The sequence below is a fragment of the Aotus nancymaae genome, unplaced genomic scaffold, assembly GCF_030222135.1.
Source record: "Aotus nancymaae isolate 86718 unplaced genomic scaffold, 86718_ANA_hifiasm-v0.15.2.pri h1tg000028l, whole genome shotgun sequence".
Classification (NCBI taxonomy): domain Eukaryota; kingdom Metazoa; phylum Chordata; class Mammalia; order Primates; family Aotidae; genus Aotus; species Aotus nancymaae.
In genome coordinates, this window is record NW_026988441.1 from 4092966 (window position 1) to 4107387 (window position 14422).

The window sequence follows — 14422 nt, forward strand, 5'->3', positions numbered from 1 at the left end:
CTCAGAGGCAGGAGAGATCCCCTATGCATCCCTTAGTTTCCATAATGTGAGGCCCTCAGTACCCACAGAGACAAGAGGCCGCTGGCAATGAGTACTTGGAGATCAAGACCCGAAAGTGAGAAACTGCAGAAATGGGCCAGTTTGAGGATTCACAACCCCTCCAGCAAAGGAGTCCCGGGCTGATTCCTGTAGAATTAACAGCCCTCCATGCTGTGCGACAGGACATCAGAGCTTCTTCCTCCTGTCTGATTGAAAGTGCTTGCCTGATGGCCAACCTCTCTCTTTCCCCATCCAATCAGTCACTCCCCGCCCCGGCCTCTGGTGCCCACCATTCTCTTCTCTACTTCTCTGAGGTCGACTATTTTAGGTTCCAAATACAGTGAGATCGTAGGTATTTGTGTCTCTCTGTTCCTGGCTTATTTCACTCAACATAACAACCTCTAGGTTCATCCGTGTTGTTCCAAATAACAGAATAATGTATTTGGATTAACTGAATATTTCAAAATAGCTAAAAGAGAGGAGTTTAAATGTTGTCACCAAAGAAAAGTGAATATTTGAGCTGACAGATGCGCTCATCAGGCCGACTTAATGGTTCCACGGTGCCTCCAGATGCAGAAACCTCACTGGGGCTGCGTTCAGGTTACTCAGCTACTCAGGGCAGAGCTGGAATTTAATCCCTGCCTGATTCTGAGGTCTCTTCTCTCACCCGGCACTCAATGAAGCAACCACTGAGTGGGGACCCCTTGACCTTAAGTTTGCAGCATTGCTGTTGATTCCATGGGTGAATATCCGAAAAGCTGGAAGCACAGGAGCTGAGGGAGGAAGTGCGTTGAATTAGATCCCAGCTTTGCGCATGGCCCGCCCCGGCCTGCACCCCATTGGCAAGCTCTGATTGGCAGATGGAGCGCCCAATGGTCACACTGCTCATGACGTCATCCCCCAGTCCCAGGTCGGGTCTGCAGACCTCCCACCAGAGCCTCCATCTCCAGACCTCGGTGTGACTTGGTTGAGTCCCTCTCTTGTCAGTCACCTCCAAAGAGACCCTGGGCCCTTTCCAGCCTTGCCGACCCTATGGGGACCCCCAGCCCTTCTCCATCACCCTCTCCTCACCTGTTTGCCCGCTGGTCTTGTCCTCAGGCCTGAGGGGGACACTCAAGTGGCCCGATTTGTCCTATGGGGAGAAATCAGGGAAGAAGTCACATCTCAGATCTCTAAGAAACACAGGAGAATCCTGGGTAGAGAGAGGTGAAGGGGCCCAGCTTCCCACCAAGCCCAAGCCCAAACCCAATTCCTCCCCACATGGGACCCTATGGAGGAGATGGTCTGGGGCTTCACCTCTGCACTGAGAGTTCTCAACATTCCACACTTTTAAAGATTTCCAAGGGCACTGGAGGAAGGTGCCATTGTTTGGGGAAAAGAGGCCGGGCGAAGCCGAGGAAGGGGATGGCATTGCTGCTCTAATTACCAGGGGTAACAATAACGATGAAGGTAGTAATAGTAATTTATTTCACACTGATTATATGCCAGGCACTTGTAGCTTATGACAGGGTTACCTTTAGCCCTCCCAACAGCCAAGCAAGACAGATACATTGACCCCATTTGTAGATGAAGACATGAGGGTCCAGAGAGGTAAAGTTACTTGCCCCAGGTCACACAGCCAGAACAGAACAGAGGCCAATATTCCCAACCTGGCTTCTCTGACTCCCAGACCCCTGCTCTCATATCAGATTGGAGGTGTCAGACCACAGAGACCATGGCACCCTTGAGAGGAATGGTACAGTGACATGGTGTAGGTTTTTTGGCCATGAGGAGGTTGTTCTGCCAGGCCAGGGGGATCCTTCCACGTGGTGGAAGATGAGGTGATTCAGATACACTCTTTGAAACCCTCTTGAACTTTCTTGAGTTTATCACAATCAGTTTGGAATTGTACACTGAATAATATGATGGCATTAATAATAATATCTGAGATTTTATGAAGTAGTTACTGTGTACCAACCCTTGTTCCAAGGCATTTACCAGAAGAGCTTACTTTATCCCCATAGGAGATATCCCTGTGAGGTTGAAACCAGTATTAATCCCATTTTGCACACGGGAAGTAAAGCACACACAGGCTTGAATGCCTTCTGTCTCACTGTCTGGTCAACGTTATAGGCTCTTTCATGAAGGGACCATGTAATAATCATAAATAGGCTCAGTATCTAAATACTAAGATAATTTAATATATATCTTCTAAAGTCTTTAACTAACATGTTAGTGAAAACCCATACATGGAGGCTGTGTGTCTCCTCTGCTCCACCTTGCCCCACCATTTATTCTAGGAAACGCCACTTCTGTGTCTTTTGGGTGGTATCCAGATCCAGTCATGGTTAAAATCTGAGTAACTGCAGGGTGATCTTTGAGGGAGGGAGAAGGGGAGCGGGTGTGACTGCTGAAGGGAGGGTCTAGATCGTGGTAGCTGTAACATTATTGGGAGCAGGGAGAGCAGCTTGTTCATCTTTTGCTCATCAGAGGCCCAAGAATAAAGCCAGGAGCTTGGTGAAATGTGGGGCGACCGAGAAACCAAATGAGGAACAAGTGAATGAGACACTGAGGTTGACTTAATGGAGACATCCAAAGTGAAACTTGGAGGTCTCCATCAACGGCTTTGAACACCAGGATAGAAACCCCTGGAAACTTTTCATCTGAAGAAATTCAAGTGGAAGCAGGATCATTATGCACAGAGGCACTAAAGCCCACTATACTTTTCGGACTCACAAAAATGTTTCACTTTCTTCTAAAACCAGAAGAAAAAGCTAAATAAAACCCACCCTGTAATTTATACATGTCTATATCAACAGAGAGATAAAATATAGTTTTTAATATTTTTATAGGGGAGGGGCCCACAAGAACAAATGGAGTCCATTTATGGGAACAAGGAGGGAGCCTGGAGCCCTGTCCACACGAGTTCCCTGCCCCACTCCGAACTCTGGCACCTTCCGTAGCCCTTCTGAAGAATGTGGTTCCAGGTCCAGGAGGGACCTGCCCCCAGGGAGGATTTGCTCTAAGGCAGATGCCCACTCCTGCTCAGCTGAATTCTCTGAGACCTTGTGTCTTGAGACCTCCCTTGAAGACTGGCCAACAGCCCTGCATTTCCAAGACCTTGCTGACCTCCCAGCTCCCGTTTCTGCCATTGACCTGAACCCCCCCAGGTCATGGCCACTCTCTCAGTCTGCTTTTGCAATCCCCTTTTCTCTGCTGTTCCCCGAATATGAGAATTCTGTTTCCGCTTTGAACTCTGTTCTCTTCCCATGCAATGGCGTTCCTGGGGTTGCCTCCCATGTGATCTCTGTGGTGTCTAGAGACATTTTTGGTTTTCTGAACTGGCGTGTTGGTGGTAGTTACTACTACCGTCTAACCGGTAAAGGCCGGGATGGTGCTAAATGTCCTACAAGGCACAGAACAGCCTTACTGCCTCCCCTTCCTCATCAAAGAATGATGGTCCCAATGTTAATAGTGCTGAAGTTGAGAAACTCTGGTCTACTCTATGCTGAGAACACTGCAAGTCCCTTTATCCTCCAAGATGTGTCTCTAACCCCGACATCACCTTTCAGGCAGGAGTTGCTCCTTGCATTCTTCAGGTGGGCTGAGGATGAGCTATGAGAAGTGACCTACCCAAGGTAACCTAGCCTACAGGTAGCAGAGCTAGAGTTTGAACCCAGACCCTAACCATCCCACCACTCAGTCTCTTCTCCCTGCATAGTTGACTGCTGATACCTATTTCCCCAACTTCACTTTGTAGCAGGGGACAACTGTGTCCCAGGAATTGACATGCACACTTCTCATTTTTTTACCTGTCCCTCTAGGTAAACCTTAATATCCATTTGTAAACACAAAGAAACTTCTAAAGAGAAGGGAAGTTGCTGGATGAAGCCCCACGGCTATTTAGAAGCATGGCTGGCTCTATACCTTCCCTCGCTCCCATCAGCTTCAGGTCCTGGAAGCTGAGCTATCTGCCCCAGATGATCCCTGACAATCCAGTTCCTGGCTTATCCCTTCCCCTCTGGCTCTGCCTCCCCCTCTGGAGGGAGGGCTGGGCCCTGAGGCCCAGCACCCAACCAACACCCCACCCTTGACCCAGAGCAATGAGGGCACCTGTTTGAGTAGCGGTTGATCAGAGCATGGATCAGGACTCCACAGAGGTAGACGCCAGCCGCCACTATCCACACGATGAGGAGCACCACTGTGGGTTCCAAGATGGAGAACTCTCTGTGGACAACAGATAAGATCCCTGGAGGAAGAGGACACCGGGGGTCAGGACCACGACTCACCCATTCATGTGTTCACTCATCTCTTCACTCAACCACAACTGTTCTTCAAAGATTTGTCAACATCTGTTACCAGCAAAGCACTCTTCCCGGTACTGGCGATTCAGCAGCGAACAAAACACACTCCCTGCACCCATGGGGCTGACATTCGAGCTGGGAAGTGGACAGAGGACGGTGAAGCAAAGAGATGTCTCAACTGCAGGCAGCCGTAAGTGAATAGAGAAGAATAAACCCTCGTAAGGAGAGAGACAGTGACTGGAAGGGGTGACACAGGGTCATTAACTCATTGCACAGATGTTCACTGAGCACCAACTATATGCTGGGCATTGTGCCAAGCACTGAGGACAAATGGCAAACAAAAAGCTCACCCAGCTTCTGCCCTCCTGGAGCTCGGAGTCCAGGAGAAGAGAAAAACGTGAACAGATGATTTGGAGGGCTGCATGCACACATCGTGTCTGGTGCATAGCAGGTGCTTAGGAAGTGGTGTGATGTGGCTGAAATCTGCAGACCACATCCTGTAACGTCTCCTGGACTTTCTTGTACAGTTTTATGTTACTCTCACGGCACCCTTTTCATGCAGGGATTCTTATCCTTTCATTACAGTTGAGGAAACTGAGTGTCAGAATGATGGAGCTGCTTGTCCCAGGTTCCTGGAGATGGGCAGCAGCAGAGTGGGGATCTGGACCCAGAACCTTGTGCTGCAGAGCCTGGCATTCACCTGCCCCACTCCTCTGCTCTCTCCCTGAGCACGTCAGTCTCTCTCCCTGATGCAGAGGATTTGCTGAGAAGATGCTTTCCCCATTTACAAACTCACTCCCAAGCCAAGTTTCTGACGCCACGGCCATGCCAAATCTCTAATCCCCTCCACCCATCCCATCCCTGCATCTTTTTAATTCCTCATCTTGGAGCAGCTGAGGGGAGCAGTTGAGGGCATAGACTGTGGGTTCAGCCCGCCTGAACTTGAATACCACTCTTCCATGGGTTATGGAGCGATGAAGCCTTGAATAAAACACTCAGACTCCGTGGGGCTCAGTTTTCTCCCCTGTAAAATGGAGGTGATGCTAATCACATGCACTTAGTCCATGGAGAGATGGTGAAGGTCACACTGGTTAGAACAGAAGCAGCACATAGTAAGTGCTCAGCCAACGTCTGCTGCTCTTATCCCCCTGGGAGCCACCCTGGCTCTGATCTGAGGACTTCAGAGGATTCACAGAAGAGGCAGCTTTGAACCCAGACCTCAGAGGACGGGGAGATTTCACCCAGAAGTTGTGAGCATGGCATGGCAGGGTGGAGGTGACACTCCTGAGGGTGGGCACTGCCTAGCAGGGCATGGAGGCAGGGAGATGTGCAGAGCATGAGCCGGGAGGGGAGCTGCTGCACTCACGGGGGGCCTGGATCCTGATGTCCTCATAGAAGGTCAGCTGTGTCACAGGGTTCTCCACAATGCATCGGTAACTGCCCATCTGCTCCCAGGCCAGACTTGAGAGATTCATCGTTGCATCTGAGATGTTCAGGAGGGAGCCGTTGTGGATCCAGTGGTACTTGAGAGCCGGCAAAGAATAGGCAACACACTCCATTTCCACCTGGGAGCCGATCTCAGCTTTCATGATGCCATTAAAAGCATATGGATTGCTCCTCAGCAGCACATAGTCGGGCCCATCTGTAGAGACAGGACAGGAGGCCCAGGGCTATGGTTCTGACCCTTCGGGGGTCCCGTCTCATGAAGAACTTCCCCAGCCAGGAGGTTTCCCCACAGCACACCTCAAGCCGACCCCTAGACCAACGCCAGGCAAGGCAGTTGTGTCAACAATAATAACCAGAAGAGCGTCTTCCATAATGAAGGGACTACTGGGGGCCACCCCACAGTTCCCTTCACATTGTAAGAAAACTGGTGGAGTAAGGTCGGGCACAGTGGCTCACTCCTGTAATCCCTCCCACTTTGGGAGGCCGAGGCGGGTGGATCACCTGAGGTCAGGAGTTTAAAACCAGCCTGACCAACTTGGAGAAACCCCATCTCTACTAAAAATAAAAAATTAGCTGGCAGTAGTGGCACATGCCTGTAATCCCAGCTACTCGGGAGGCTGAGGCGGGAGAATCACTTGAACCAGGGAGGCAGAGGTTGCAGTGAGCCGAGATCACTACATTGTACTCCAGCCTGGGCAACAAGAGTGAAACTCTGTCTCAAAACAACAACAACAACAACAAAAACTGGTGAAGCAAAAGCAATCACATGGGCCTACTGTGTGCCAGACACTGTCCTAAGCCCTGTGCCTGTCCCCACATTTGTTGAATTCCCAGAACAACCCATGTGACTGGTTCCACTATTGACCCATATTATTGGTGGGAAACAATGAGGCTCAGAGGAAGAGGCGTAGGACTTTATGACTCCCATTAACACAGAAAGATCGAGTCAGTCTCAGGGCCCGGGAGCAACCACCCTGAGCAGCTGCAGCCTCTGGATCCTGGGTCTCGGTTCCAAGCCTGACCTGTAAACAGCTGTGTGGAGGTCAGCAGTCGTTCACCCCTCATCCCAAGCTTCCACGGGATGGGCGCCATAGCCTGTGCTTTAGGAGATCTGACAGACCACTAGAGGGTTCCAGATGTAAAAGTGATTTTAAATGTTTGATTATGTTTTTCAGTTGAAAGATTAGAAGAGTGTATTAAACTCTGTGAGCAGTCCTGGAACACTGGAAAGAATCTAAGTGTTAATGTATTTATCAGTTCAGCGTATTAGATTTACAAGAGCTGTCTGAGAACTTGTGGGGGTATTGCTGGGTTGCGAACTTGCCCCGTAGGCAGCTGAAGGGCTATAAAGAAAAAAGAATGTATGGAATGCCTAAATTTAAATAAAACTCTGTTTAAGGGAGCATAGTCTGTTCAATTTCAGTGAAAGAGTGACGGTGACTATACTAAATTTAGGAGAAAAGAAATTAATGAGCAGAATTTGAAGTCTCGAGGGCTTGAAAACTTAATAAATTGAACATCAATTTAAGAACCAATCGTTGTAATAGTCCCCTCTTTACACAAAAGCAGACCTCCACAAAGGCACACTGACCATTTCTAATCTTAGAAATGGAGATTGGAGTCCCCATTTCAAACTCAAGTGTACCATGGTACTGAGTAGCGAGGACAGCTCCCAAGTCCACAGGGCTCAAGAGCTTGAACTAATTGCAACCCAGATCAAGCTGACTGCAGGCTGGCCCAGGATGTCCCCTCTCTCCAGCTTGACGTGTGCTAACCCATTCCTATCCCCAGAAGACCCTGAGCCCACCCCTGGCTTCAGTTCCAGGAGCCCAGACCACTCACAGGACACAGTCAGAGAGATGACTTCACTCCTCTGGAAGATGTCTGGGAAACTCTCTATTGCACACTGAAGAGTTCTCTCAGAACGCCTAATCCTGAGGATGACGAGGGTCTTGCCATCTGGGGAAATTCTCATCCGGTCACTGCCAGATATGGGTCCATAATTCACATACCACGTGATGTTGGTGGCATTGGTGTGGCAATTGGCAGCCACGGAATCCATGTTCTCTACCAGGGAGGTGGCGTTGACTGAGAGGCTCGGATTGCTTCCCAACTCTGGGAGAAGCAGGAAGGAGAAGACAGTTAGAAGTAGGATCTGCTTCCCCAAGCTCTGCTCCTCTCCAGGGGACTTCTGGGCATGATGGAGAGAAGCCAGGAGCTGTTAGATAAGATCTGGCATCCTGGCAAGGGAGCTGAGAAGGGCAGAGAAGTAGGCACAGGGCAGTGAGGCTGCCGAGGTGTGGGCCTTTGCTGTGGTGTCTGCTGCCTTCATGGTGAGCTCTTGGCATGAACATGTGGACTAATCATTGTTTCTGAACCCCTAAACCAGGACCCTCATCCAGAAGCCATGAGAGGCTCTGCGTGAGAGGTGGCATTTGACTACGCAATACTGCTCTATTATTGGAGTCCCATTCACTTCACGAATACTCCCTCCAGTGCTGCAACAGACCACAATGGTAGATTCCTCCCTGCTCTACAGATGAGGAAACTGAGGAACACAGAGGGAATGCAAATGAGGTTTGTAATTGCAGCCACTGTCAAATACAGGACTGCTTGTCTTCCAACTCTATCCTCCCCTCCTCTCCCTCTCAGAGCCCCCAGGAGCTGTCCGTGGTACACAGGATTCCAGGGCCGTTCCATGATTTCCACTCCTGGTGTCATGCCTGTGTCCTCTCCTTCTCTCAAGTGTGAGGGGGACCCAGGAGCTGCTTCTAACCTGTGGAATATGACAAAGTCCAATGAATGTCACTCCCGTCATTACCTGATGGCATGTAAGCCTCTGTCCTAGCAGACACTCCAGCTGGCCTTGAAGGCACAAACAGCCATGGTGTGAAAAGCCAGTGGGCACAGCCACGTGGCAGGGATTTCAGCAGCTTCTAGGACCCAAGGGTCTCTGTCCAACAACCAGTAAGCAGCCCACTGGGCCCTGAGTCCCATAGCCACAAGGAAATAAATTGAGCCAGCATCCTGAGTGAGCCTGGAGGCAGACTCTCCCCTAGTTAAGCCTCCAGATGAGACCACAGCCCTGGCCAAAGCCTTGTGAGACTCAGAGCAGAAGCCTCAGCTCAGCTACACCTGGTCTTTTGATTCAGCCATATACCTGGGCCGTGGACCCCCTGGAAATGATGCAATAATGAAAGGGTACTGTTTTAGGCTGTTATGCGTGTGACTCTTTGTTATGGAGCAGTAGAAAGCTGATAAATACACTGACAATCACTTCGAATACTTTGAAGGTAGTGAATGTCCCCCACCTGCCGAGGCTCCTATTGTCATGCAGAGGTGGGTGAGGGAGGGGAACAGGGTGATCTTGGAGCATTCACACTCCCAGGGCTGCCATGTCTAGCTCTCCTTGGGAGTCAGGAAATGGGGCACCTGCTCACCCACCTACAACCTCCAGCCAGCCGGTTGCTCTGTGGGTCTCATTGCTGGCAACCACCCGAACGGTGTAGTTTCCTGTGTCATTTAATGCAGTTGGCCTGATGACCAGGTCGCCTTCTCTGTTCACCCTCTCCCTGCCAGTGTACATGGGCCCAGGCTGCTGGGTACTGGGCAGTTTGTAGCTGATAATCATGTTTCCCGCGCTGTCGTTTGCACCCCGGTACCAGCTGTATTCCTGGACATCCTCGGGGACGTTGTCCACGGCAAGGATAGTCGAATATCCCTTTATCCCCAGTATTTGGGTGATGAAGATTTGGCCGGAGGCCTGGCGGATCCCACAGGCCAGCAGACTGGCTGAGGAAGACAAGGAGAAAAGACACAGAGATCGACACCGTCCAGGGAACGATCTCCAGAAACGCTAGTGAACCATGCAAGAGTTTCTGGTTCCTGGTAGAGTCCCCAGCCTGTCCCCTCCTGTGCCTCCCTTCAGCCCCTGCCCTGGTCCGTTTTATCCTTATCTTCTCCCAAGCCCTCCTCCCTGGCCATGCAGTCTCCAATCCATTCTCATGTGACAGTTATTTAAATCTTAATGAGCCCAAGTTGTGACTCTGCTCTCCTCTGCTCAAGCACCTTCTATGGCTCCCCAATGCTCTCAGGATAAAGTCCAAACCCTTAGGCAGGCATATGAGACACTCTCAGCCAGAGCTGGTATTTGTGACTCATCTAGCCTCCTTATGGAGCTCACCTACCCCATCCTGTTCAGTTATTCACTCATTTATCTATGTAGTTATGTATCAGAAGATATGACTGCCACACTGTATGCCCCAGGCCTAAACAGCTCTCTTGGTGCACCACACCTCCTAACTCCAGGCTTCGCACACGCTGTTCCCCATTCCTGGCACACTGACTCCTGCTCCCTCCTCTCCATCTGCATCCTCCTTGCTGACTCACTTCTACTCATCACTCAGGTCTCAGCTTGGATGTCTCCTCCACCCCAGCCTGGGTCAGGTGTCCCCTCTGAGCTCCCCCAGCTCCTCCTGGGCTCTCCCGATCCCAGCCTTGACTTCTGGGGGTACTCAGAGTCTGGTCCCATATCTATATCTTGCCCTGGACTATGGGCTCCAGGAGGGCAGGGCTGCCCTGTCTCAGTCACCACTGAGTCCCCAGCACTCCTAAGCACAGGCTGGACACCGGGGGAGCTCAGTGATGACTGGGTGAGAAATACTCCCCTGAGATCGTCCACATGTCTTTGACTTTGCATCTAAATTCACTGGAGTGGGTGTGAATGGAGGTGGGAGCCTGTTACCACGTATGACATGGCAGGTGTCCACTGCCCTCTGAACCCCAAGTCTGAGCCGTGTGGAGGAGGCAGAGATGCCTGAGCCTCCGGTTCCAGGCCTCATGTGTGGACACTGCACCTGTTCAAGGACAGTACACGTGGTAAAGCAGGACAGTCATGCTCTTTGGGGGCACAGAGCGTCCTGGGCAAAGGTGAGGGGCTGGGAAGGGATCTGGCGTGAGAGGTGGGGAAGAGGATGGGGCAGATTGGGGCACCCAGTGGGAGGTGAGTGCAGGGAGGTGAGGGTGAAGGTTCCTGGGCATGGATAGAAATGCAGGGTGTGTGTGTGTGTGTGTGTGTGTAACACCACATCTGTGGGTCTGTACAGGGCTGTGTCTGGGGGCAAGCTGTGCCCAGGTGTGTGAGCTCATGAAAGTCCTGCTGAGGTTCCTACCCCCTCCGCTCTCCCCCATCCCCGCTCTGGGAGTTTCTGACTATGCCCCTGGATGGGGATGGTCCCAGCCCACTCCTCCCCACTTTGCCCCTAGCTACCCTTCCCTCAGTCCCGGGAAGCTCATCCAGCATCCAGCGTCTCTTACCCACGAGGAAGAACTCCCTCCACAGGCTCCCTCTGGGTCTGGAAAGGTCCATGAGTTGCCTGGGGTCCTCCAGGACAAGGGGTCCCTCCAGAGACGCAGCCACCTCCTCTGCTCCCTCACAGACCTGTGTTTCCTGGCACAGAGGCTGCCAGTCTCGTCTCCCGGCCCTCAGATCCGCCTTTCCTCCCCAGGGTGGACTCTGATCAGCAGGGGTGGGGCCTGGGGAGGACCTTATCTTTATGGCCTGTGGTGCCTTGAGTTCATTAGTTATTTACTTATTTTTATATTTATTTACATTTTTTTCTCTGGCCATGAAAAAAACAAATCAACAACAACAAAAAAAACACAGGCTCACTGATGGGAAAACCAGAAAATATAGCCAAGCACCTCAAAGACAGGACATCAGGCTCCTCATGGACGTCTCGTTTCTATTTGGCTTGGTTTTCCTATGCAGGGCCCAGCTTTTAAATTGCCTGGGGCTGTTTTACCACCGGCTGCTTTTCTCCTCCACAGTGGACTATTTATCTGTGTCACTAAATATTCCTCCTGCCGCCATTGTCAATAGCCATGGTGCATGCTCTTCTATATCTGAACCAGTGTGCGTGTAACCAGGTCCCTTCGTGAAAGTTCTCACAATCCAAAAAAGCCCTGAGATATAGTGGGGAAGGCTATGAAGTGAGGGTTCTCTGATAACAAAAACTTTCACAGAAGACTCTGCAAAAACCATAGCCTCGTACAAAAGCCAACCACAACCACAAAAAAATACTCCTGTGACAAGCTTTGGACGGCAACCTCCTGTCCAAACTTGGACTGACGTCGCCCTTGTTAGGGATCCTTGTAGCCTAGGACAATTATCTCAGAATGTTTATGAGATCCTCCTCACTTTTCTTTTAAAAAACCTTTGTATTCTTCAGCTGGGCATGGTGGCTGACGCCTGTAATCCCAGCACTTTGGGAGGATGAGGAGGATGGATCATGAGGTCAGGAGTTTGAGACCAGCCTGGCCAACATAGTGAAACCCCATCTCTACTTAAAGTACAAAAGCCGGGCGCGGTGGCTCACGCCTGTAATCCCAGCACTTTGGGAGGCGGAGGCAGGCAGATCATGAGGTCAGGAGTTCAAAACTAGCCTGACAAACATGGAGAAACCCTGCCTCTACGAAAAATACAAAATTAGCCAGGCGTGGTGGCGCATGCCTATATCCCCAGCTACTTGGGAAGCTGAGGCAGGAGAATCGCTTGAACCCAGGAGGCGGAGATTGTAGTGAGCTGAGATCATACCATTACACTCCAGCCTGGGCAACAAGAGTGAAACTCCGTCTCCAAAAAAATTAAAAAGATGCAGGCACAGCGAGATACAGAGAGAAGACGTAGAGAGACAGAGAACAACTCAGAAATGTCGAATTGACAAGGTCTTTCTAACCATACTTGGGAATGTGTTTGTCTTTTGTTTTGATAACACACCCTACTTTTTAAATTACAAAAAGAGTGAATTTGAATTTATTGTAGAAATTTTTGATTTACATATTTGCATATTAATTTAATATTATTTAACATTTACAGATTTATACATACATTTCATATGTACAACTATATAAGTATGTAAAATAAATATAAAATTATTTATTATAATTTAATGAATACCATTTTTTAAAACCACCCAGAGATACAACCAGATGTTTTCTGTGTGTCTTTTCAGTTTGGGTATGTCATAGCTGGCCTACGCATGCACATACAAATCGCTTTTATAGTAGCAGAATTATATCGTTAAATTTTTGTTTTTCTTAAGGCTTTTCAAATGTTAAACCCAAGTTCAGTCAGGGTAAGGTGAATATGCACCTCTGGGTGTCTACTGGTTTATAAAATACCTCTGAAGCTTTCTTCTGTACCCTGAAAACCCATATGAATATTTGCAGCCTACAGCAAAACATACATGTCAGTTCTAATAGGAAAATAATGCACTCGTTACCACTGATGTTAGTTAATAGGCCTGCCTCAGTATTCAAGTATAAACGGTGCCTCTGAAATATAAACAAAGTGGGTCTTCTGGCTTTAGCTCCTCTGAAGCATTCCCCACATTCTGCCTCAGGTTCTGGACTCCCGAGGGAGAAGCACAGCTTTTCACCATCACTGTTAATTATTCATGGCTGCATAGTATTCCAGTGGATTGGATATGGGTTGAATTATTCAACCAGTCCTCTGTTTGCAATCATTTATGTTCTTTCAATTTTTTTTGAGACAGTCTCACTCTGTCCTCCAGGCTGGAGTGCAGTGGTGTGATCTAGGCTCACTGTAACCTCCGCCCCCTGAGTTCAAGTGATTCTCATGCCTCAGCCTCCAGAGTAGCAGGGATTACAAGTGTGTGCCACCACATTGGGCGAATTTTTTTATTTTTATTTTTAGTAGAGACGGGATTTTGCCATGTTGACCAGGCTGGTCTTCAACTCCTGGGCTCAAGCGATCCATTTGCTTTGGCATCCCAGAGTGTTGGGATTACAGGCATGAGCCACTGGGCCAGGCCAGGTTCTTTCAATTAAAAACACAATTATTAGCCGAGTGCGGTGGTTCAAGCCTGTAATTCCAGCACTTTGGGAGGCCGAGGCAGGCGGATCATGAGGTCAAGAGATCGAGACCATCCTGGCCAACATAGTGAAACCCTGTCTCTACTAAAAATACAAAAATCAGCTGGGCGTAGTGGTGTGTGCCTGTAGTCCCAGCTACTTGGGAGGCTGAAGCAGGAGAATCTCTTGAACCTGGGAGGTGGAGGTTGCAAGTGAGCCAAGATCACGCCACTGCACTCCAGCCTGGCAACAAAGTGAGGCTCTGTCTGAAAAAAAAAACCAAAACAATATTTTAGAGCAGTTTTAGGCTTACACCAAAATTGAGCAGAAGGTACAGAGGTTTTTCATAAATCACCTGCCCTCCCACGTGCACAGCCACCTCCATTCTCAACATTCCCCACTACCAGAGTGGTACATTCATTGCATTTGATGAGCCCACATTGATACAATATTAGCACCCAAAGCCCAGAGTTTATATTAGTGTTCACTTTTTAAAAACACAACAACATGAACAGCTTTTGCCTAGTCCCATTTGTAGATCTGTAATGAATCCTAGAGGTGAACCTGCATAGAAAAGAACTGAACCCTACTCAAATAGAGGTCTGGCCTTTGCTCTCAGCTACTGGAAGGGAACTCTAAGCCCCTGATTGTCTCACCTGATAGGAGTGTCTTTATTTACCTGAGAACCTTGGACTTCATCAAATAGTCTAATAAGATGGCTCATGGTAGGGGCTTTGGGTCATTGTTATCAGCTCTATCTCTAGAGCAGCTGAAGCTAA

At 49.5% G+C, this 14422-nt stretch overlaps 1 protein-coding gene across 3 annotated transcripts; it reads right to left on the minus strand.

Annotated features, from left to right (window-relative positions):
• On the minus strand, positions 1-11252 carry CEACAM18 (CEA cell adhesion molecule 18). 3 transcript variants are annotated; one of them, XM_064380978.1, is made up of 7 exons: positions 11085-11252; positions 9213-9560; positions 7611-7883; positions 5685-5964; positions 4132-4267; positions 1111-1171; positions 1-812 (listed from the first exon to the last, which is right to left on the minus strand). In XM_064380978.1, the coding sequence occupies exons 1-7, from the start codon at positions 11134-11136 to the stop codon at positions 703-705; spliced, it is 1260 nt and encodes a 419-aa protein (XP_064237048.1). In that variant the 5' UTR covers positions 11137-11252; the 3' UTR covers positions 1-702. The 3 variants fall into 3 exon arrangements, with proteins under 3 accessions (XP_064237048.1, XP_012317352.1, XP_012317357.2); XM_012461929.3 differs by having other exon boundaries at positions 730-812; positions 5689-5964; XM_012461934.2 differs by lacking the exons at positions 1-812; positions 1111-1171 and having other exon boundaries at positions 4221-4500; positions 5689-5964.
• Between the last annotated feature and the right edge of the window lie 3170 nt (positions 11253-14422).